Below are 25,540 nucleotides of genomic sequence, written 5' to 3'. Positions count from 1 at the left end.
AGGAAAGTCCAAAAGACTCACCTCCAGTTAACCATCAAAAATCTGGAAGTGGCACTGTGGCTCTGGTGGTAGAAGGCTAGCCTTGAGCAAAAAAAAAAAAAAAACCCTCAGAATCAGCATCCAGGCCCTGGTTACAAGCACTTGGACCAGCATTCACAAAACATCATTTGCAATTTCATTATTTAAAGACCTTTTTTTTTTTTTTTTACTAACATGGGCAAGATTTTTCTCCTCCCTTTTCTTCTTTTCCCATTTTTTACTTTTTATTTTTCTCTCCCTCATTTCCTTCCTTGCTTGCTTTCTTTCATCCCTTCTTTTTTGGTGCCAGTCCTGGAGCTTGAATTCAAGGTACAGACACTGTCCCTAAGCTTTTTTGCTCAAAGCTAGTGCTCTACCACTTGAGCCCAGCTCCACTTCTAGTGTGTGTGTGTGTGTGTGTGTGTGTGTGTGTGTGTGTGTGTGTGTGTGTGTGTGTAATAGACATGAGTCTCATGGATTTTTCTGTTCGGGTGGCCTCAAACTGCAATCCTCAGTTCTCATCTTCCTGAGTAGCTAGGTTCATAGATGTGGCCCACTAGGGCCTGGCCTCCTTGGTTTTTGAGATGGACATTGTCTTACTATTTACTTAAGCTTGCCTCAAACTTGATATTTAGCTCCTGCCTCAGCTTCCTGACTTCTGTGATTGCAGGTATGAGCCATCACACTTGATTCTCTAAACTTACCAATAGACTGGGGCAAATGGCTCATGCTTATAACCTTTACTACTCAGGAGGCTGATAATCTGAGGATTGGGTTCAAATCTAGCTTTGGCAGACAAATCCAAGACAATGTAATCTCCAATTAGCCAGCAAAAAGATAGTAGTGGAGGTATCATTCAAGTGGTAAATTCCAGTTTTGAGCAAGAGTTAAGCAAGAGCATAATCCCCAAGCAAACCCAGTATGCATACACAAGTATCAATTATGGTACAAAGTTTATTAGCATTCCTACCGTCTTTTTCACAGTTGCTACCCAAATGCCATTTTCCAGAATTACTTAGGTTAGTTTTTTGAACTAGCTCATTATGGGAAGTATAGGAATTTTAAGCGTTCCTGGATATTCAACTTCCATTTATACAAAGTTTCTATACTTCGTTTTTTCAAATCTTAACACTGACCCAGTGTGGAAATATTTTCAACCATCAAAGAAAAGGAACATGGAATTATGCATAATTATTGAGAGGATAAATGAGTCTTAAAAATCAAGAGGCCCTGAGTTCAATTCCTAGAATAATACCCCCCTCAATCATAATTGCAAGGTGTTTTACTTTTAACAAAATTTTAGGAGTCTAATAGAACTATCTGCTTACGGAGATTACCCTATGATTGTTATATGATTCTAAACATACAAGTAGACAAAATTTTGCCAGGTACTTTTTAAAAAGCTTTCATTACTATTTAGTTGGATTGATATTTGTTAGATAAAATTTGTCAGCACTTGTAGCTTTTTTTTTTTTTGGCCTGTCCTGGGCTTGAGCTCAGGGCCTGAGCACTGTCCTTGGACTTTCTCAAGGCTAGAGCTCTACCACTTGAGTGTCAACACTACTTCCGGCTTTTTTTCTATGTCTGTGGTACCGAGGAATCGAACCTGGGTCATCGTGCATGCTAGGCAAGCACTCTACCACTAGGCCAAACTCCTGGCCCAGCCTTGTAGCTTTTAAAAACAGAAAGAGAATCAAGTGTGATGGTTCATACCTGCAATCACAGAAGTGAGGAAGCTGAGGCAGGAGCTAAATATCAAGTTTATTAATGATTTAGAAACTGACTTACATGTATATTGGATTGAATTAACTCTGCATGGTACATGTTCATTTGCAGTTTCTCACTGTCAAGGAGATTCAAGAAAGCAAGGGAGAAATGGTAGAATGAAATTTGAGGTCCTGAACTAGTCAGAAACTTCAGTGTGAGGCCATGCTTTGTTTAATAGACATCCAGGTAGGAAGGTAGGAGATACAGAAATCATCATGGAGATGTGTAATACACAGATACACAACTTAGTATCCATAGAGAGGGCACAGAAGCAATGATAGCCTAATAGCAACAAGCACACCCAGCAGCCAGATCTTGTTTTCTGAACCAATGAATGAACCACAGTTACTTGGAGGAATAGTTAATTGTGGGCATGGGGCAAAGAAGGCCCAAGATGATCCTAGATCATCTTTTCATAGTGATAGAATGTGAGGAAAAGCGGAAGTATGCCAAAGGGACACAGGAGTCGAACTGAAACAACTTCAAGGACCATAAGCAAACCAAGCAATGAAACAAATGACATAGTATTGAATTACACTCTGTCCTGACAGAGGTGGAGTGTACTTCCTCTCTGCAGGAGTAGACTGGATGTAGTGACACACGGTGAATAAAGCATGGAAACAGGAAGTTGGTAACTATAGTGGAGAGCCTGGCAAGTACCTCCTTAGCTAAGTGCTCAAGACAACAGTATCTGTATTGTATTTCCATGGACACCCTGATATGTATGATGAAAAGACAGCTTCACTTCTGTGACCTTTTCCCCAAACCCATAACCTCCGTCAAATCATGGGCAGAACAAGGACAATCTACAAAATGCCTAACTGGCATTCCGTAGAAGTGTGAATGTCTTCAAAACCAGGGAAAGAATGAGAAACCAGACAAGACTATTGATGACATGTTTAATGTAAAGAAAATGTATGCATGGGGGAGGGGAAGGTTGTCTATACCACCATTTTCCCATAATTGTTAAATTGATTTAAAAAAAAAAAGAGATGCATGTTTTGGATTTCAGCAGTTCCTTCTATTTTCCCTACGGTAGTTTCTCCCTATTCTTCTCTTTAGCATTGTTTCCTATGCTAGGTGAGGGGAAGACAGTAAAATACTCTCAGTATTAAAGGAGGTAATTCATGACAGGACCCAGCATGTGTGTGTTATGGTGACGCACACATGTTGGGACCCCTTCCAGTCCACAAGGTTTCTGATACATGTTATGTTATGCCTACCCTTGGCTATACTCCGTTCTCATGCACAAGCCAGCCATCTTTGATGAGATCTAGACCCCTCCCTTTCTTGCCTGCTAGTAGCTGGTGTAGATCACTGGAAAGGATCTTCAGAGTACTGGGTTTTATTTTTTTTTTAAGCACACACATTATTATGCTACCATTAAAAATATTTAGATCATCAAACCTTTAAGAAATGTAAAAAAGGTGACATGGTAATAATCACAAATCTGTAACTGTTTACAGTCAGCATCCCTATGAGGTAGCTATCATTATCTGTAGTTGAAAAAGATTAAGGCTCAAAGAAGCCAAGTTATTTCCTACAATCACACAACTAGTTAGTGGTAAAGATCCTAGTTACTTAAACTAGTTAGTGGTAAACATTCAATTCAATGTGACGGGCACATTCCCTTGACATCATCCATCACACAGGTCCTGCCATCCAGCTTGCTTCTTCAGTTCAGATACCCAGTCAGAGCTGTCATCATCTTCCTCAAAATCTCTGTGGAAAAAAACCAGTGTGGATGGTAAGCCTCTATGTCAGGGCACAGTGTGCTCTTGTTGATGGATCTGAAACAGAACACTGTCAGAACAATAAAGTTTTGAAAAGTAAATTCTATAAGGGAATTGAATAAAGAAAAAAATAGATCATCTCTTTAAAAAAACCACTTATTTCACTGCTTCTAATATCTTTTTTTAAAGGTAAAGTCTAATTTACTAAAAAAAAAATATATGGTGGCACATGCCTATAAGCCCAAGGCAAGAGGTAGTAGGTGAGTTCAGGTAGTAGTGAGTTCAAGTCCATACTAAGCCTTCTTTTTGATTGTTTTGTCTCAATAACAAACATACATAAACAACATAAAAACAAATCTAAGTTGGAATATTCATGCAGGGTTCAGTAAGGAACTCAATAATAAAATTACAGTTTTAGGGCTGGGAGTTTGGCCTAGTGGTAGAGTGCTTGCCTAGCATGCACGAAAACCCCAGTTCAATTCCTTGGTACCATATACATAGAAATGGTGCTGTGGCTCAAGTGGTAGAACGCTAGCCTTGAGAAAGCCCAAGGACAGTGTTCAGACCCTGAGTTCAAGCCCAGGAGTTGGCAAAAAAATTTACAATTTTATTACAATGTATTACTTATGGCCTAAGATGAAAACATATATGACAAGGTCCTATTAATCGGTATAAGATGGTATGAATGCCCATACACTGAGACACAGACAAATACACACACACACACACACACACACACACACACACACACACACTCGAAAGCTTTCTAGATAGACTGCAACATACGTGTCCTCCTCATCCAGCCTAGGTTCAAGTCTCTCTGGATCCAAAATGATAGAATCATGATCTCCATCAACATTGTCTGACATTTCTTCCTCAGACAGAGGACCTTTAAATAATTCTTCCGAACCTTCAGGGGAACAGTAACAGAAAGTATGCCAATTAATTATTTGTAAGATGGGGTCTCTCTATGTTGTCCAGTCTGATCTTGAACTCTTGGAACCTTATCCTGTCAAGTACTACAGCTACTACTAGAGCTATAATACCTAGCTAAATTAAGCTAATTCATTGCATGGAAAAGAGGGCCAGGAAGCAGTCATATTTGGAAAAAACACAAAAAATGAACGCACAAAAAGATCTTCAAATATAAAAACCTGTATTATAGGCTAGGCAAGACTCTGTCTCAAAGGTAAAACAATTTAAAAAGATGTTGGGATGCAGCTGAGTGATAGAGTACTTTTCTATCATGAGTTGAGCCTTAACAGTCAAGACAAAAAATTTTACTCTTTTTCCTTGCAGTGCTGAAACCAGGGCTTTGTGCATGCTGGGTGAAAGAATTCTGCTACTAAGCTACATTTCAAGCACCCTCTTACCTTTTTAAAAAATCTTAACTTATGCTAGCCACTGAATACACACTGGCCAAATAAACAAATCTGCTGCAGCAAATTAAAATAAGCACTCTAATAAGCAAATAAGTAAAGTAGTTCTATGGGAAAATTTTTTATTACAGTTTAAGATTAGCTAGAAAAGATTCAAGAACACCTAAAATGTAATTTTAAAATCACAGGTGTCTGAGAAAGTAAACTACCAAGTTATTTCATAGGTATAGCTTAGATTTGTAAGGCGGAAAGAATTTTGGAGACCAACTTTACCTCACAGCAAATGTGCCTTATTGAACTGCACATTTAAAAGTGATTAAGAGAGTCAGTTTTACGTTATGTATATTTTACCATACTTATAAAAATAATCAAGCGTTTCTACAATGATCTAATAGACAAAAATTACCTGGTCTATATATCGTATATGTTTGGAAAGCCAGGCTGAGATCAGCACCCTTGAGGATGTTCAACACAGTGTCAGGAGTCTCTCGGAGCCACTGCTTACGGCTATTATTTTCACTGTACTTTATTACAGAACCACCTGGTTGTGAAAGGGTAAAAATCAGTGCCAAATAAAAGATTTCTAGCACCTACCTTCCAGATCGCTTTTAAAAGTTTATTATATCTATCTATCTATCTATCTAAAGGTATTTTTATAGCCCCAACTAGCCATCGACTTCTATAATCTTAACTGCCTCAGCCTCTCAGCGGTGGGACTATAGGAGTGTACCACTTTATACTTAACAATAACTAAAATCACTCTGGCCTATATAAGCATGCTTTTTTTTTTTTGCCAGTTCTAGGGCTTGAACTCAGGGCTGAGCATTATCTATGGGCTTTCTCAAGGCTAGTAGTCTGCCACATGAGCCACAGCACCACTTCTGTTTTTTGATTTTTTTTTCTATGTATGTGGAACTGAGGAATCGAACTCGGGTCTTCATGCACTATCACTAGGCCAAACTCCTGGCCATGAGCATGCTTTGGATGTGACACCAAACATCTTTCAGAGTGATTAAAAAACAAAGCAAAACAACAACAACAACAAAAATAGGCCAGGCACCAGGGGCTCACTCTAGCAATCCTAACTACTCAAGAGGCTGAGACCTGAGGATCAATGTTCCAGGCTATCTGAGGCAGGAAAGTCTGTGGCTCAAAGTGGTAGAGTGCTAGCCTTGAGCAGAAAAAAACTCAAGAGATAGTGCCCAGGCCTTGAGTTCAAGCCCCATGACCACCACTGCCAACAATAAAAAGGCCTAGTACAGTGAGTAATTATTAGAATGTGTTCCATAATAAAAAATAATATTCATTCTGACTATAGTTGATCTTCTGTATCTACAAATTCCATATCCTTGAACCAGAGATATTTTCAATTTAAATCTGTATTGCCTTTTTCATATCATTTTCTAAACTAAACTATTCATTAATGAATGCAGAATTTACATTGTATTAGGTATTATCAGTAATGTGATTATTTAAAGTATGTAAGGGGATGTGGATAGGTTTTATGAAAATACCATTTATGCCATTTTATTTTAGGAATTTGAGCATCTGTGAATTTTAGTATCTTCAGCCAATACCCCAAGATAACAAGAGAGTTGACTATACTAACCTCTGCTTTCCTCTGCTGGTAAACTGGAGGTAAGGATAGATGCATTTTCTAAAGTTGCAAGAGCTGTATTTGGCACATCCCTCTCCCACTGTCTCCTGTGAGGAGTTGGTGAGTTAGTTTTCTTCAAGTGGTCTGGCTGATTGCCTGACTCTAAAATATGATAATGTAATGCCACAATATGATTATTCATCTCAACAAGAAGCCTTTCTTTTCTCTTTCAAACCCAGATCTAGCAACAGTGGTCTAAATAAAATCCAAAATAAGATAATCCAAAATGATAGGTCAGCCCCAAATGAGTCATAGACAATTTTTTTTTAAATCTGGAAATGTTCACTGAAACCTAGGGGGAAAACAATGTTGTATCAAAATAAAGTTGACTTTCAAAAAAGCCAAAAGCCAGGTTCAGTGGCTTATGCCTGTAATCCTACCTACTCAACAGGCTGAGATCTGAGGATCAAGGTTCAAAACCAGCCCAGGCACAAAAGGACCTGAGACTCTTATCTCCAATTAACCTCTAGAAAATGGGAAGTGGGGATTGGCTCAAGGGTAGGGTGGTAGCCTTGAGCTGAAGAGCTCAGGGACAGCACCCAGGCCAAGTTCAAGCCCCACGACCTGCACATACACACAAAAAAATAGGCATATACTTACATATTACATGATGCACAATACACATATAATATACACACATACACACAGTTTGCTGTACAGTTCATGGTCAGTAACAAGCAAATATTTTTGGACTAATACTATTGTTTATCCTTTGTTCTGGAGGTGCTGGGGACTGACTCTGAAATCTGAACACGTTAAATATGTGCTCTACCACTAGGCTACCCCTTCCAATTCTGACTTCCCCAACATGTCTGTGGGTAAATAAAAAACAAATATTCCTCTAACATTTAATAAATTACTGTATCGGCAAATACACACCTACCTGTGTACTTGCTAATGATACCTCCTCCCCCAGACCCAACTCTCCACATAACTAATGAATAACTTACCTTCTTTCCCTCTGGTTATTCTCCTCAAAGCACTTTCAATTGAATTTGTGTAAGTATTTTCTAAATCAGTATGGCTACTCTTCCTACTTTGTTCTTCCTCTTGCTTAAAAAAAAGAATTTAAAACACTAAATAATGCAGCACAGAAAACAAATATTTAGCTATTTTAACTTTAAACAAAAGCTAATGAGTTAGCATGAATAGTTATAGAACCTCAAATATGTGTATAGTAATATCAATATACATTATATACATGCATATTAACAACTATTTATTCACATTTATGTATAGAGAGTACACACATATAAAGAATTAATATCATTGGTTACAAACATAACCACTGCTGGGCATGGGAACTCATGCCTGTAATCCTAGCTACTCAGGAGGCTGAGATCTGAGGATCAAGGTTCAAAGCCAGCCCCGGAACAAAAGGACCTGAGACTCTTGTCTCCAATTAGCCTGTAGGAAAAAAAAGGGAAGTGGGGCTTGGCTCAAGGGTCGTGTAGTAGCCTTGAGCTGAAGAGCTCAGGGACAATGCCCAGGCTGAGTTCAAGCCCCCATGACCCACAAAAAAAAGAAAGAAAGAAAGAAAGAAAGAAAGAAAGAAAGAAAGAAAGAAAGAAAGAAAGAAAGAAAGAAAGAAAGAAAGAGAAAGAAAGAAAGAAAGAGAAAGAAAGAAAGAAAGAAGTCGGGCACTGGTGGCTTATACCTACAATCCTAGCTACTCAGGAGGCTGAAATCTGAGGATTGTTGTTTGAAGCCAGCCTGGGCAAGAAAGCCCATGAAACTCTCATCTCCAATTAACCATCAGAAAACTGGAAGCGATGCTGTGGCTCAAACTAGTAGAGTGTTAGCCCTAAGTGAAAAAGCTCAGGGACAGCACTAAGGCCCTGGGTTGAAGCCCTACAACTGACGACAAAAAGAAAAAAAAAAAAAAGCCAGGATAAAACAAGGTTTCAATAATGGAAGGTAAGATGCTTCAGCAGCACATATGCTAAAACTGGAATGATACAGAGAAGACTAGCATGGACCTTACCCAAGGATGGCATGCAAATTCATGAAGTGTTTCCTATTTTTCTGCACATTATCCCAACAACAACAAAAAATGCTGCTGCTGCTGCTTCTTTCCTCCTCCTGCTCCTCCTCCTCCTCTTCCTTTTCCTGCCAATCCTTCAAAGTCTGGGCTCTGTCCCTGAGCCTCTCAGTGCTCAAGGCTTAGTGCTCTACCTGCTTGAGCTGCAGTGCCACTTTCAGATTTTTTTGAGTAGCTTATTAGAGATAAGAGTTTCAGGACTTTCCTGCATGGGTGAGCTTCAAACTGTGATCCTCAGATCTCAGGCTCCTGAGTAGCTAGGATTACAGGTGTGGGCCACCAGCACCTGGCCAAAGGTGATATACAGAAGGGTTACAGCTATATGTCAGGTAAAGCATACATTTTTTTTTGAACATTGTCACTCCTTCCCTTACTCCCTTTACAAACAACATACTTGATGATCTAAAGAGACTCAGAAGACAGGACAGGACAACAGCAACCCCAGGATTTCATGTGCCAAACAATAAAGAATTTGACTGAAGGGACCAGGTCAGTCTTCCAAACATCTCATAGCACTTAAAGACACCTGATCCCCTCAAGAGGCATGTTTTCTAGATTTAATTTCTAAGAAACTTACCATCATGCTTGCTTCATTTCCCAAAGCCATTCTGAGTCTACTGGAGTCTGCTTAAAAACAAGGAGAAAAGAAAGTTCAGGAAGGCCTACTTCATTAACTTTCTGATGTGATCTGAAGGAAGGTTGAGAGACAAAAGAGGTTTAAAGTCAAATGCCAAAGTGTTAGTCTAGATAAGGATATCAAATTTTCATTACATGGTAACAGTTGGAACAGGAACGTTTCTGCTACATTAGTCCTTTTCAGGTAATTTCATTAGGTAGTCATACAAAGGGGTTTCAATTCATCATGTCAGCTAGCAAGTATAATGTACTGCATTCTTTCTAATGCTAAATTCTGACTCTGTTTAATTATACTAGCCCATTTAGCACTACACAGTAACAGGCTCTGTGTACTTGAAACTCTCTATTTCCTTTATCACACACTAGCTAGTGGAATCTGTGGTCCTCATAGCTATTGTAGTAGAGACAAATATCTCTCTCAAGAAGGGATGCCTGCCTACTTATCTCATACAGGAAAGTGTCAGGAGTCGCAAGAAGATCTCTGGTCCCTTTCAGAGGAATGGCTCCTGCTTCATTTTCCTTTGGCAGAGCTCTGCAGTTTATGCCCCTAATTCACCTAGCCTTTAAAGACTCATCATAGATATTCAGCTATGATGACAGACAATGAGATCACAAGCGTGTGCATGTTACACATGGGCCCTGTCCTCACATTTGCTGTATTGTCAACACATGGACATACCATCAGACACAGGGGCCAATTGGCATTTCACCAACTTTTTATTCCTCTCCTGTAGAAATAGTGAGACTGTACTCGTACCATCTTTTCTTCATCTTGTCTCAGCTAGGGTTTCCTACTACCTATGATGTGAACAAAAGCTATAGAATAATACTAAAAGTAAAACCAACATCAATGAAATTGGTAAAACAAGGACTGGATATCTTTTTAAGTAATGGAGAAAAAAAGGTGGATTCTAAGACAACAGTTTACACCTGTGATATTGTGACATAAGTATTACAGATTCTATGCACACTTCCTGGCTCATAACCCCCATAGCAGTTGTTATTTTCCAAATGACTTAAACTAATATTTGTTTTGTTTATTTGGCCTTGTGTCTTTATTCCTGAAGTAGCCTTAGAATAGCGTTAAAGCAAGAAAGGTAAATGAATGTAATCTCGGGGCACTATAGGCTTCAGAAAATAAATTCTCTTTCTGTCTTTCTGATCATTTTTATCTTCCTTTCAACAGTTCCTTGTTTGTGCCAGGATTGGCCACGGACACCGCGATTTCTCTTCTTCAAAGTGGTCACCAAAATTCTCTGACCTCCCTCCCTTCCTGAGGTGATTAAGTACTAGTAGGGCAAAAGACCCTGCGTGTGAAGGAGACCTGCTTCACAACCAGGAGAATGGAATATGCAGAGATAGGCCCGGCAGGATCTGAACACACAGCATAGATTCCTACGTCAGTCTACAAAAAGTCTCCTACCTAACTTGTAACACGTGGTAAGAAATACGAGGAGATCTAGCACATTTAGGGTCCATGGCCATATATAATAAAGCACTAATATGACACATCCATCCCTAACCTATCCAAACCAGGTTCTTTTCTTGATCCCAGAAAGCTAAAGTATACCTAATTATATATAAATTAACACAAAGGGAATTTCAGTTTGAAGGATACATCTGATATTGGAAGTGTCCAATAGCTTGAAAAATCACTTTTGTCTTTTCTTTGTTTACTGTTTTGTGTTTTTTTAAATGTAAATGCTTACCCTTTTTCCTTGGTGTATGACGCTCACATACTTCATTGAGTATCTGTTCTCCATATTCTGTAAGGATCTGAAATTTAACATGGAGAGCTTGAAGACATTCTTCTTTAGACATTGCCGTTGTATCATTTAACTACTAACATTCTTCAGCATCTTATTTCACTCTGTATCCTTTTCCTTATTTCAAGATCAAACATAAAAATACCACTTAAAGAAACATATAAAGGAGTTGGATACAATCCTAGCTATTTGGGAAGTTGAGGCAGGATTCTGAATTTGAATCCAACTTAATAGAACCTGTTTTCAAAGCCAGCCAAGCACTTGGCTCACACCTGTAATCCTAGCTACTCAAGAGGCTGAGATCTGAGGATCACAGTTCCAAGACAGCCCAAGCAGGAAAGTTCATATCATTTCTCCAGTTATCCAGCAAAAAGCTGGAAATAAAGTTGTGGCCCAAATGGTAGAACAGTAATAGCCTTAAACAAAAAGGCTCAGGGACAGTGTTCAGGCCCCGAGTTCAAGCCAAAAAACAAAAACAAAAACACCCAGAGTACCAGCCTTGAGCAAAAAAGCCAAGCTACCAGCACATACAGGCCCACCCCTGCACCTCTTGCACACACAAAAATCCAGCCAGGTGCCAGTAGCTCTCATCTATTGTCCTAGTTACTGAAGATACTGAGACCAAAAGGATTAAGGCTGGATAACATCCTAGGCAGAAAAGTTCTTGAGAGTCCATCATCAAAATAACCAGCAAAAAGCCAGCCTGTAGAGTGCAGGCTGAACAAACAAGGATAAGGCCTGAGTTGAAACTCTGGCATCCACAAAACAATAACAATAAAACCAAGTTCAGTATGTACTTGGCATGCTTAAAGTCCTGAGTTTGATTCCCAGCATTAAAAGAAAAAAGTAAACTCAATAAATGGAAGTACATATAGATAGAAAGACAAATATAGATGATGTTTATGTATCTATAAAACAATGTGGAAGCTTTGCACAGTGGCAGTATCATAGCCAATGAGGTTTATCCAAGGCAAGACTATTGCTAATTGAAAACTCTTCCCAATACCCCACCATGACGACTTGAAATATAGTTGGTATTAGCAATTTTTGACAAACTCTACAAAGAATGAATTAAAAGAAACAAAAACAAAATCAATTTGGTGAGTACACAAGCTGCAAGTGACTATTCTTGCAGCATGGCACTGTGGGAAGGAGAAAAGAGAGGTATTAATATTCATTCCTGAGTAATTAGAATTTTTGTTTCCTATGGTGCCAGTCCTGAGGCTTGAACTCAGATCTGGGCATTGCTTCTGAGAGCTCAAGGCTAGAACTCTACTACTTGATCCATACCTCCACCCACAGCTATGTTTGGTGGTTAAATGGAGATAAGAATGTCATGGGCTTTCTGGCCTGGGCTGGCTTTGAACCATGATAATCAGAGCTCAGCCGCCTGAGTGGCTAGTTTTATAGAAGTGAGCCTCTACTGCCAAGCTTAATTAGACTTTAGGCAGTCTTTCATATTCCTGAAAGTTGGAACCATACCTCAGCAGGTAAGCAAGTCTGGACCAATGGAGCTAAGCTTCGCCTGGAGAGCAGTGTGGTAGCCGAGGGGCGCTGGGAGGGGTTTCGCTTAAACATCTGCTTGATCAGATACTGGAGCTCATAGGAATAGTGAGACGGCAGTGGACGGATGGACCCTTGGCATATTTTGAGGATAAGAGTCTTCCAACTATTTGCTTGAAACTGAAAAGTTAAAGAATTTAAAAAGGTAACAGGAAAATAAAATGGAAATCAGAACAACCAAGCTTGATTTCATATTTAACTTTATAAAAGGACTTGCTAACTGGTCACTTTTCCTTCAAGAAGTGATGGTTCAACAGAAGAGCAATAGGGATTCGTTTCATGACAATTGTGCTGCATAATAAACTACTTCCAAATAGTAGGAGTTATTAACCTATTTTTTTGTTTAATTATTTTTTAGGGCTGGAGTATGGCTCAAGTGGTAGAATATCTTTCCTAGCAGGCACAGAGCCAATACCTAATTTTTTTTCTTAAAATATATAGGAAAAATATCTATTAAGGAAATATTCTCTTCAGGAAACTCTGATGAAAAGTGAAACTGTTAAAAGGGAGTATAGAAAATGGTACAGCCAGTTGGGCATGGTGGTTCACACATGTAGCTACTCAGGAAGCTGAGATCTGAGGATCAAGGTTCAAAGCCAGCTCAGGCACAAAAGGACCTGAGACGCTCATCTCCAATTAACCTCTAGAAAAGAGAAGTGGGGCTTGACTCAAGGGTAGGGTGGTACCCTTGGGCTTAAGAGCTCAGGGACAATGCCCAGGTCCAGGGGTAGGGTGGTAGCCTTGAGCTGAAGAGCTCAGGGACAGTACCCAGGCTGAGTTCAAGTCCCATGACACCCTCCCCTCCACCCTCCCACATGTGTTATAGCCACTCTGCAACACACACAAATGCTCCTCAAACTATAAAGCGCTGGGAGTGTGGCCTAGTGGTAGAGTACTTGCCTAGCATGCACAAAGCCCGGGATTGATTCCTTGGTACCACATACATAAAGTCAGAAGTGGTGCTGTGGCTCAAGTGGTAGAGAATCAGCTTTGAGAAAGCTCAAGGACAGTGTCTAGGCCCTGTGTTCACACCCCAGGACAAGAAAGGAAAGAGAGAAGAGAGAGAGAGAGAGAGAGAGAGAGAGAGAGAGAGAGAGAGAGAGAGAGAGAGAGAGAGAGAGGGAGGGAGGGAGGGAGGGAGGGAGGGAGGGAGGGAGGGAGGGAGGGAGAGGGAGGGAGGGAGGGAGGGAGGGAGGGAGGGAGGGAGGGAGGGAGGGAGGGAGGGAGGGGGACAGGGACAGGGACAGGGAGAGGGACAGGGAGAGGGAGAGGGAGAGGGAGGAAGGGAAAGGGAAGGGGAAGGGAAGGGGAAGAGGAAGAGGGGAAGGGGGGAAGGAAGGGAGGAAGGGAAAGGAAGGAAGGGGAGAGAAAGAAAAAAAAAGAAAGAAAGAGAGGTCTATTTGGGAAAGGGAAAGGAATCAGTGAGAGAGGAGAGGGAGAATAAGAGGGTACTAGAGGGACAGATATTATCAAAGTACATTATATACACACATAAAATGTCATAAGGAATCCATTACATTATACAATTAACATATACTAATAAAAATCAGCAGCAGTGAATTTTTTTTGCCGGTGATGGGGCTTGTACTGTGGCCTTGGGTGCTGGCTCTGAGCTCTTCAGCTCGAGACAATCACTCCATCATTTGAGCCACAGCACCACTTCCAACAGAGAGAGTTTTGTGTTACATGTGTTTAAGGACAAAAGACATCAAAAAGAAAGAAAAGCTACACATAGAACTGCAGAAATGACACAATAAACATTTCCTATTATTACACAGTTTCCTCAAGGCAGAGATAATAGCAAATGAAGTGTTTATAACGAATTTTTCCTGGGAGGAGAACTGCCTATTGGGATTGGCCCATTTCTTAGTGCTCACAAGATATAACCACACACTGCTATTCCTCGTGTGTAGCATACTTACTGGATGTTTAAGAGTACATAGCTCATACAGAATGCATCCCAAGGACCAGATGTCACTGGAGGAATAGAGATAAAGATAACAAATGGGCTATGAGTTATATGATAAGCATTTTCTATCAATGAAAAATTTAGGGTATCCTACCCTTAATAAGTACCATAACTAATTCTTAGGTATTAAGATAAAACATACAGCCAGGCACGGTGGCTCACACCTGGAATCCTAGCAACTCAGGAGGCTGAGATCTGAGGATTGAGGTTCAAAGCCAGACCAGGCACTAAAGACTGAAACTTTTATCTCCAGTTAATCACTAGAAAAGGTGAAGTGGATTTGTGGCTCAAGGGTAGGACAGTAGCCTTGAGCTAAAGAGCTCAGGGACAGCGCCCATGTTCAAGCCCCATGACCAGCAAAAAAAAAAAAAAAAAAAAAGATAAAACATACAGTAATTTTGTTCTAGCACATATTTATTAAGAGTCATCTTCATGAAAATGCTCTCTACTCCTCAAAAATCTACCACTACAGAGCCAGGAGTTTGGCCTAGTGGTAGAGTGCTTGCCTAGCATGCACAAAGACCCAGGTTCGGTTCCTGGGAAAAAAGCCCGAAGTGGTGCTGAGGCTCATATGGTAGAGCTCTAGCCTTGAGAAAGCCCAAGGTCAGTGCTCATGCCCTGAGCTCAAGCCCAGGACTGGCAAAAAAAAAAAAAAAAAAAAACCTACCACTACAAATCAAGATGGATTAATAACACTTCAGAGCATTTGGGAATTCAGTAGCAAGAAGGAATCTGTGCAGACCCAGATTATCATAGTTGGAAGGACTCTGAAGACACTGGGGACAACCCCCATCTGATTGTCCTGCACACAGCACTGGTGCTTGACAACATCTGATGGACAGCTCTCTGCCTTAGTGTCTGTTCTGTCCAAGTAGAAATGTATTTCCTTGTTCATTCATTCATTCATTGTGTACTGGTCCTGAGGCTTCAACTCAGAACCATGGTATTGTCCCCACTTGAGCTACACCTCCACTTCTAGATCATTTGGTGGTTAATTGGAGATATGAATCTCTCTGACTTTCCTGCCTGGGCTAGCTTCCAACTGTGATCCTCATATCTCAGCCTTCCAAGTAGCTAGAACTATAGGTGTGAGCCACAGGAGCGTGGTTATTATGCGTTACTTTCTTATAAGCTAAATGGTACCTATCAGGACTTTTCTTCACCCTCTATATTCCAAAACAAAGAGAACAAGACAGCAAATTCTTCCACAAAATAGCTCTTCAAAATCAGGGGAATTCCAACGTGGGTTTCACATACTACTTCTTCGTGTTAACTTTTTTAAAATACCAACCCAGACTTCTTCCTCTCTGATACTCTTAGTTTAACTTTTTATCAACTGCTTCTTCTAGCTTTTAATTTTGTGAAATTGCAAGCCTACAGAAAAGTTGAAAATGTGTACTTAACCTTACCCAAAGTCTATAACCATGATTCGCTGTGACTGCATGCTATCTCCCTTTTCTCCGTGTATCTGCAGATACCCCGTATCTGTCATTTGTGTCTCCCATCATAACCTGATTATCTATATATCCAAGCAGGCTATAAAACCCAGAACCAGTCAACCTGGTGCCACTTACCTTTTATTATTATAAGGCAAGTTTTCCCAAATTTCTGGAGGTACATAATAAGGTGTTCCCACATATGTACAAGCAAATGCCATGGGACTAAAATCACAAAAAGGCACACAATGATTAGAAAATATTCCTGGACATGAGTATTCTGTTACTTTTGCTATAATAAAGGAGGTACACATACTTGGAGAGCAGACGGGCAGATCCAAAATCTCCTAATTTCACTTTTCCATTTTGGGTGAGGAAGACATTCTGCATCATAAAAGAAAAACTTTGTTATGTTTTTATCATTCAAACAAAACTCAGAAGACGCCCTCAAAGACTGCTGCTGATGGTTAGAAATGCTGACAGCCATTCTTGTCTCTGTTGAGAATTCAGGAATGACTGCTGTGAAGTCTAACAGCCAGGGTTCAGATTTCATCAGCAGATCTGATCAGCCTACTGGGAACCTGGGTCAGAGTGACTCCAAGTGGCAAGCCCAGGTACTGACCATTTCTTTTTCCACAGGAGAAGAGACAGACTTTGTCAGTGGCCATTAAAAGGTCCAGGGAGAATCTGGGCCACTGGTGGCTTCCATCTGTAACCTTAGCTACTCAGGAAGCTAAGATCTGAAGATTGTGGTGTGAAGCCAGCTCAAGCACACAAATTTGAGAGACTTGTCTCTAATGAACCAGCAAAAAGCTGGAAACGAGAGGTGTAGCTCAAGCAGTAGAACACTAATTTAGAGCATGAAAGCAAAGTGAGAGTATTGAGGCTCTGAGTTCAAGCCCCGGTACCTCTGGAAAAAATATATTAAAGATTCAGGAATGTACTAATGTGTATCACAACATAGATTTCAATGGCTTTTTCACAGAAAATATAATTAGGTCAAAGAACAGTTTTAGTTAGGATAAGCAAGTTGCAAAGATCTACTACTGCACAACCCAGTGATGATAGTTAATATATTACTAACAATGAAGAAACTAACTTTACTTATTGATTATTTTACTTATTGATTTATATATTTACTTGAGTTGAACTTACACTCCCAGTTCAAGAGTAGGCCTTAAATGTTCTAAGCACAAAACAGTACACGAAGTCATAGACGTTAACTGACATGATTTAATCATTACACAGAATATATATGTGTGTATATATATATATATATATATATATATATCTCAAAACATTGCATTTGAGGGCCGGGTGTTTGGTCTAGTGGTTAAAGTGCTTGCCTAGCATGCACAAAGATCGGGGTTCGATTCCTTGGTACCACATATATAGAAAAAGCCGGAAGTGGTGCTGAGGCTCAAGTGGTAGAGCTCTAGCCTTGAGAAAGTCCAAGGACAGTGCTCAGGCCCTGAGCTCAAGCCCAGGATTGGCAAAAAAGGAAAAAAAAAAACAACAAAAAAAACACATTGCATTTGACACTATAAATAGTCTTAAAGCTAGGGAATTTTTTTAATGCTTATCTTTTTTTTTTTTTTTTTTTTTTTTGCCAATCCTGGGCCTTGAACTCAGGGCTGGAGCACTGTCCTTGGGCTTTCCTCAAGGCTAGTGCTCTACCTCTTAAGCCACAGCACCACTTACAGCTTTTCTATATATGTGGTCTTTGTGCATGCTAGGCAAGCAATCTGCCAGTAGGCCAATCTACTGGCCCCTTAAATGTTAATCTTTAAGTAACTTTAGGTACCATAAAAGAGGTGCCATAATACAAAACCACTTACGATATTCATATGCACTACATTAATGCATCCTGGTCAGTGTCGCTCCTTCAACATCCTCATCTCCCTTCCACTCACCCCTTCCTTACTTTTCATAATTCTGTGGCATATATAATGAATTCTTGACTCTAATATCCCTCCTCTCCTCCCTCATTAGTGTACCTCGCTCCGCGTGGCCCCATCCCCACTTGCTTGTACTCATTTCCTCATGTTGATTTTGTTGGGTTTTGATCTAGTCTTTCTAAAAGATTACATTATTTGAGTTCTCCATAGAGTCTATTATACAACAGTTAATTCATCTGTAACTACTTATATATCACCCAACATCTTTATTCACATATTTATAGGTACATGCTATCACCAACGAGAGAAACCATGAAAACTTTGTTTCTCTGGGTCTGACTTACTTAATTTAATATAATTTTTTCCAAGCTTTTTGAATACTGAGGGAAGTTTTTTTTTTATTTAAAAAAATCCCTAATTGTAGCTAGGTACTAGCAGCTGACTATCTATAATCCCTCTATTTGAGAGGCTAAGATCTGGAAGAAAGCAGTTTGAGACTGTCTCAGGCAGAAGATTAGAAAAAATAGCATGATAGAAGGAGCTGACTGATCACGGTGTCTACCTGCTATGCCCACAGGGTATGCTATGACAGAAAACATGAACAGGAGAAATACAGTCCAGCAAAAAGAAAAAAAAAGATAATAGAATCATTTTGGATCCTTTACTCACTTTGGACTTGATATCCCTGTGCAGCACACGTTTCTTATGAATGTGATTTACTCCAAGACACATTTGTGTAAACCAGTTAAGTATCTGTAAGCAAAAATTAGGCAGCAGCTATAAAAATGCAGCATCTGCTTTGTGTTCACCCCAAATCCCAAAGAATTAGCTATAGATCTTATTTAACCAGGGTTTTTACCTGTGTGTTCAGAACTCATGAAAAAATACATGGGAAAACCTGTGATTCTCATGTCCTTTCATTTTTATGTAGGAACTAAACAGATATTTCTGATGAAATGTCCACTATATTTAACCAAACAAAATATTTTCAAATGCACATATAAAAGTAGTTCATTATTAAGTGAACTACATGAGTCACTGGCAGGGTACCAGTGGTTCATGCATATAATCTTAGCTACTCAAGAGGCTGAGATCTGAGGACAAAGCTAGCCTAAGAAAAGCAAACTAAATACTGTAAACTAAAGGAAATGGACTTAGAAACAAGATCTTTCTTTTTCCTGCCTCTTCTTCTCCAGCTTCCTCTGTTTCCCAAGGCAGGCCTCAGAAACCAGGACATTGAGCTAAGTAATCACAGTTCCCAATGCTTTCATTTTAATTAATATGCTGTTTATGGGGAGAGTTGCTTCTGAATTTTGAGAGAAACATATTAAGTCAAGGTCTTACCATATCTTCAGGAAATAATTTTCCTTTTTGCTGTTTAATCTTCTGCATTAGATCCCCTCCTTCACAATATTCCATCACAATATACAGATGTCCTTCAGCTAAAACAAATACAAAACTCAGTGGGAGAACCAGAGAGACTATAAAGCAAATGAAGCAGTAGACATATATGGGAAGGTTCATATTTACCTTCAAATGATTCTCGAAAGGCCACAATATTGGGGTGTTTCATTTTGGCTAACAGAATAGCCTCTTTCCTAGAATTCTGTGTACCAGAGAAAGACTAGGAGAAAAGTTCAAACAAGAGTAATTTAATATCGAATTTTAAAATCTACTTCCCACTGTTTAGTATAGTTTGTACATGTCTTTAATGTTGCACGCAGGTTTATAAAACTGTATTTGACTCCAAAAGAAAGATGTTTGAACTACGCCTATTCCTTCTTGCATGCTTGAGCAGATCCCTTCACATTTTTATGCTGTTTTTTAATTTCCTAAACTTAGAGAACATAAACTAGTTTTGTTGTTTTTTGTTTTTGCTTTTTCTGCCAGTTGTGGAGATTGAACTCAAGGCCTGCACACTGTCCTTGAACACATTTTACTCAAGGCTAGCGCTCTGCCACTTGAGCTGCAGCACCACTTCAAGCTTTTTCTATGTATGTGGTACCGAGGAATTGAAACCCAGGGTTTTGTGCATGCGAGGCGAGCACTCTGCTACTAGGCTATGTTCCCAGGCCCCATAAACTAGTTTTAATGTCTGCAAACACATCATATGACTTGGAAAGCCAGTATGCCAATGAAAAATAGTATATCGTAAAAGAAAAACCACGTATTTTCTGTGCTCAATGTCAGGACTATTTTAACAGCCGCTGGCCCAGATAAAAAGAATATGCCAGAGGATAGACAAAAGCAATACTGAAAAGTAAGTTTCCCAAATTAATTATCATTAATTTGTGACAGATGGAATTTTGAAACTTAGCTTATAATCAAGAAACTTCCACAAGGCTTGGAGGTATAATATAGCTTAGTGAAAGAGTTCTTGACTGGCATTTATAAAGTTCTGGCTTAGAGCCACAGCAAAAGAAGGAAGAAAAGAAGGGAGGAAGGAAGGGAGAAAGAAAGGAAGGGAGGGAAGGAAAGGGAGAAAGAAAATGAGGGAAAGAAGGCAAGAAGGCCTTAGGAAGAAATGGAGGGAGGGAGGAAAACTGACTTTAGCACAAGATCTCTGAGACCAGCAGGATCAACAACTTAGGAACATGTTAAAAATGCAAATTATAATGCCTAGTCAAATTTGATATCCAAAGGAAAAATGCTTAACACTCTGTGAACTTTCTTATTAAAATATAGTTTAGGGGCCAGGAATTTGGCCTAGTGGTTAAAGTGCTTGCCTAGCATGCATGAAGACCCGGGTTCGATTCCTCGGTACCACATGTAGAAAAAAGCCAGAAGTGGTGCTGAGGCTCAAGGGGTAGAGCTCTAGCCTTGAGAAAGTCCAAGGACTGTGCTCAGGCTCTGAGCTCAAGCCCAGGACCGGCAAAAATATATATATATATAGTTTAAAAATCTTGATCAAAATATTAAGTGATCTTTACAATATGGATTCTCTCATAGAAAAACTAAAATACACATCAATAATTAGTACACAGGGAATTAAGACTCACAAACTAATCCACAGAGTTCATTTTCTCATAACTGAAGGTTTGCACTTTTTTATTGTTCTTCACTAGACATTATGTTCTTTCTTTTTTTTTGCTTTTGTTGTAAAATATTTTATATTTATACATGTATATGTATGTTTATTATTGAATGGGAGGTCAAAACTAGCATTTGCTAGTTTTTGCTCTCTAAAACACTAAGGAAATACAGTGCAAAAACATAATAAGAATGCTAATAACAGATTCAGCATAAGTAGGAAATTATAAATTTCAAATTAGCTAACAACTGATGAAGACTTAGCAGAGCTTCTACAGATTCTCAAGTAATATACAAAAAAATGCATTAGTTGCTTGTCATATTTTCCTATGTCACACAGGAATAATATCAGAGAACAATATGTGGTAATCAACTGATAAAACCGTGTGAATATAATACTGTTTTAAATCATACCAAGTGTTTTTCAAATTGGTAATATATTTCAACAGAAGGATTATTAATATATTGCAAAATAACTCAATTTCTTTGCTAAAAAATATTACATCATTATGAATGAATTACTTGAAAATAGTGATTAAGTAATTAAGAATCTATTTTCCTTTTCTTCTTTTCATTTCTTTTTTTAATTATTATTTTTTCCATATATTTTATTATAATTAATAGAAGGATTACATGATATTTGCCAGATAGATGGTGCATTAATTCCCATACATGGATACCCTTTAGACATTATGTTCTTTCATCCTTACTACTGCACCTGAGTTGCTTGTGGCAAAGATATGAAATGAGAAATTACTACCAACTAACAGAGATAAAATAAAACGTACATATTGAGAAATTTTCGCTTTCATTAATTATACCATCCTAAGAACTTCATAAAATATATCAAACCCTTATAATAAATAAACTGATGACAGATTTTTACACAAAGAAGACAGCATGTTAACCCCGAAGAATATGCCTACAAACTTCAAGTTCACTGTCAATGTGATGTACGATTATCAGCAATAACCTTAGGAAGCCTGATTTCTTTCATGGCAAACATCTGACTGCTCCTTTCCTGCCGAACCAAAAGAGCCCTGCCAAAGGAGCCCTCGCCGATCACCCTCAGGACTTTGTAGTCATCCATGCTGGGCATCTGCTGGGCAGCAGGCTCCATTCCCAACGTCCCCATCAGCTCTCCTTAAACACATTGAACACAGAAACACATTTTGTAAACTCTAAGTTACTTGTTCTAAGGAGTTACACCATGAGAATCTACCCCTGCCCCATACCAGTTCAGTCCATTTTGTCTGTGTATCTACACATGTGACACTGTACACATTTACATTTGCTTATGTTAGGTCTAACTTTTACAGATGAGAGAAACCATGTGCCCTTTGTCTCTCTGAGCCTTACAGACTTAACATATATTTTCTTTTTCCAGGTCCATTCATTTCCTGGCAAACACCATACTGTTTGATGGATGAGTAAAATTCCATTATATAGGCATATGCACATCAGTTTATCACTATAATGTATCTTGATCAATTTGTCACATCACACCTTCCATCATTCTTGCCCAACCCCACCTACCCCACAAGTTACCTGGTGCCATTTTCACCTATGTACATGAAAGTATTAAGATACTGTATTTGCATATAGTTCCTCTATTTGTTTGCCCTCCCTCCTTTTTACCTATATATTATATAAGGTCAAATATATATATATAGGTAAAAATATACGACAAATATATATGTCAAATACACATATGTATATATAGTGTATGTGTGTATATATATATATATATATATTACAAATAACTTGGTCCTTTCTGCCACATTTATTCCCATCGCCCCTACTCAGTACTACAGCCAATAATATGTAGGCTTGAATAAAATTTGGCAAAGTAAATAGATTACATATCCATATTTATTCATATAACTTTATATATTTATATCCATATACATTACATATATATATATACAGTGTACTACACAATATATACACATATGGGAATGCAATATATGCAATATATGCAATATTTCATATGTAATATACAATTATTCCGTATGCAACATACATTAAAATTATTAAGTTAAAAATGCACACACACAGTATACAGTATGTATCAAGTGATCTGCAATTGTCCCCATCACAGGTGAGCCTCAGATTCGGCCACAGTGCGCACCGTAATGCATCCTTGAGAGCAGGCACTCAGTTCCTCTGAGCTTGAACACCAGCTCCGCACAGTGGGTCCACTTCTCGTGGACCTACCGTAAGTTCACGCGTGGGAGCGGGGAGCGGGCGGGCCCAGCTGAAAACTGGAGTCGGCGCCGGGCCGAACGTCCGGAACGCCCATCCCAAACCAGTGCGCGCCCCCTCGAGTCCCAGGTTCCCTTTCCCCACCGCGCCCCCGAGGCGGGTAGTGGGACGCTGGTCTCTCCTCACTCACCTCCTGGACGCCCGCCACTCCTCCACCCCAGGCACCCGAGCACTTCCGCGGGGCGGGCCTCTGGCGGGTTGTTTCTCTGGTTGTCGGCTTAAGGAAGCTGCCAGGCTGGGGCGGGAGGCTGTGTTATTCAGAGTGGCCGGGCCTAGGAAGGGCAGTGTTTGTTGTTGTTGTTGTTGTTGTTGTTGTTATTTATTAAAGAATTTATTAACATTGATTTTTACATCATTTCGAATGACATGTTTAACAAATAAGTATTCAAGAAGGGAATCTCTATATACAATCACTGGCACTTAGATTTTAGAACATCATTAAAATTAAATGGAGGGCGGGGAGTTTGGCCTAGTGGTAGAGTGCTTGCCTAGCATGCACAAGAGGACGGTTCAATTCCTCGGTACCAAGTACATAGATAAAAGCCGAAAATGGTGCCGAGGCTCAAGTGGTAGAGCTCTGGCCTTGAGAAAGTCCAAGGACAGTGCTCAAGCCCTGAGCTCAAGCCCAGGACTGGCAAAAAAAAAAAAAAAAATTAAACTGAGGGTTTTTATGTCATAGACACATATTAATCTATGTAATAAATCATTATGTCTATAGAGTCGTAAATTTTTATGTCTATGTGGTTATGTTTATATTTCCAATACCATGTCCACAGCATTGGATACGCAAATATTGAGTCATCACTCTTGTACTACTGTTTGGATCTAATAGCTAAAGCAGCTGTTCTTACACGGCTGACAATGCTAATATTGAGGCAAAGGGGCCCCCAGTACTTGTGTCTCGTTTAAGCATCCCAGGTATAGATATTTCATGGAGACATCTCGTCTAGTACTTGCTAACCTGGGCAAATGTAGAAGGCAGAATTCATGTCCACTCTCCTATCCCTTGAGATGGATACTCCCTGAAACCTATGCATTTGTTCCCTTACACAGCAAAGGTTGAGACAGAAGGATCTCCAATTTGAGGCAAGCCTCGGTTATATAGCAAGAAGTGTCTTAAAGGAGCTAGAGATAGATAATCACAACTGGTATTATAATTTGTATAAGAAAGAAGACAAAGCAGACTGAGATGCTCCCAAAATATTGGTTGAAAGGACATAACTTTTGCCAGGTTTCAATTATAACTGCTTGCCTAAGAGTTTTTGACTCCATGCTGATGGACATTCCTTTCACAGAGTATAAAAACCCCACAGGCCATTTTGAGACACTAGTTACTATTTCAATCCTATTGGTAGCCAGTCACTAGGGTCTTCTTGAAGCTAATCTTTTCTCAAGAAATTTTTTCCCTTCCATTGTGAACTGCTTTAGTATATTCTTCAAATTATGTAATTCCTTTCTTAAAAGACAATTTGTCACTTTATCTCCACCAATCTATTTTTGAGACAGTGTCTCATTCTATAGCACAGGCTTATCCTTGAACTCACAATTCTCCAGCTCTAGCTTCCAAGTGCTAGAATGCCTAAGCATTCTAAATATGCTAAGTAGTCTAAGTATACTAAGGTGCTAAGTATGCACCTATCACCTATACCTGACCAATCTAAATTCTTTACAACTGGTATCATCCATTTCCTCATTTACATGCTTCACTTTTAAATTTTGAAATCTATACCACCGAGCATATATGTAAGCCTACTTGAATAGGCTTCCCCAAGCGACAAGAAACTCTGATTAGCCAAAACAAACTGTTTCTTCACCCATACGTGCCAGTTCCTCTTATGGGGAAACAAGCTAACTTAAAATAGGGAGATGGGAGCTGGAAGACTTGTTCAGTTGTTGCAATGAGTCCTGCAGGCCCAAGTTTATGTCCCTAAGGCCACCCAAAACTAAAGAGGCTGGAGAGAAAGATGGACAAAAGCGCATGAGGACTGTGCTTATTGAGCAGACCAGGTAATACCAACTCATAGTTGTGTCATCAGGTCTAGTGGTGAGAGATTTGAAAATTCCAAGTATTAGCCAAGCAAGACAAGTACACCAAGACAAGACCGTTGAATGTGTTGATTGAAAGATGGTTGAAGTTTTCTATCTTGAGTTTTCTCTCCAGGATGGATCCACACTATCTATGTAGCCACTTGGTATGGGTGATTATTAACTGGTTTTGTTTTTGAAGTGTTGTCTATCTTGTCTATGCAGCCCTTGACTCCTGATCCTCTGCCTCAGTAGCTGGAGTTATAGGCCCCTGCCACCGTATCAGGCTTATTAAGCACTATTTGTGGTTCTGAAAGTAGAACATGGGGTTAGGTGTATGGGGCTTGGAACACACAT

General features: G+C 39.4%; 1 protein-coding gene, 1 long non-coding RNA gene and 2 other non-coding genes across 6 annotated transcripts; 3 read left to right on the top strand and 1 right to left on the bottom strand.

Moving 5' to 3' along the window:
• Positions 1-3,422: 3,422 nt before the first annotated feature.
• Nek3 (NIMA related kinase 3) lies at positions 3,423-23,335 on the bottom strand. 3 transcript variants are annotated; one of them, XM_090342315.1, is made up of 16 exons: positions 23,289-23,335; positions 21,867-22,036; positions 19,394-19,487; positions 19,208-19,305; positions 18,533-18,616; positions 16,282-16,349; positions 16,104-16,190; positions 14,483-14,537; positions 12,480-12,680; positions 10,941-11,007; positions 9,173-9,222; positions 7,505-7,607; positions 6,507-6,656; positions 5,304-5,438; positions 4,305-4,428; positions 3,423-3,507 (listed from the first exon to the last, which is right to left on the bottom strand). In XM_090342315.1, the coding sequence occupies exons 2-16, from the start codon at positions 22,026-22,028 to the stop codon at positions 3,423-3,425; spliced, it is 1,563 nt and encodes a 520-aa protein (XP_090198441.1). In that variant the 5' UTR covers positions 22,029-22,036; positions 23,289-23,335. The 3 variants fall into 3 exon arrangements, with proteins under 3 accessions (XP_090198441.1, XP_090198443.1, XP_090198442.1); XM_090342317.1 differs by having other exon boundaries at positions 9,173-9,219; XM_090342316.1 differs by lacking the exon at positions 23,289-23,335 and adding an exon at positions 22,948-23,157.
• LOC150057121 (uncharacterized) lies at positions 3,432-10,746 on the top strand. The gene is made up of 3 exons (XR_016537135.1): positions 3,432-3,532; positions 6,434-6,535; positions 10,418-10,746. It is a non-coding gene; the product is annotated as an uncharacterized LOC150057121 (long non-coding RNA).
• LOC150057122 (U6 spliceosomal RNA) lies at positions 8,477-8,579 on the top strand. The gene has a single exon (XR_016537203.1). It is a non-coding gene; the product is annotated as a U6 spliceosomal RNA (small nuclear RNA).
• LOC150057120 (U4 spliceosomal RNA) lies at positions 11,923-12,063 on the top strand. The gene has a single exon (XR_016537219.1). It is a non-coding gene; the product is annotated as a U4 spliceosomal RNA (small nuclear RNA).
• Positions 23,336-25,540: the final 2,205 nt, after the last annotated feature.

Source organism: Megascapheus bottae, chromosome 11 (genome assembly GCF_031878675.1).
Source record: "Megascapheus bottae isolate mThoBot1 chromosome 11, mThoBot2.hap1, whole genome shotgun sequence".
Lineage (NCBI taxonomy): Eukaryota > Metazoa > Chordata > Mammalia > Rodentia > Geomyidae > Megascapheus > Megascapheus bottae.
Note: the sequence above shows the minus strand (reverse complement) of the source record. Positions and strands in the feature narration are given on the sequence as shown.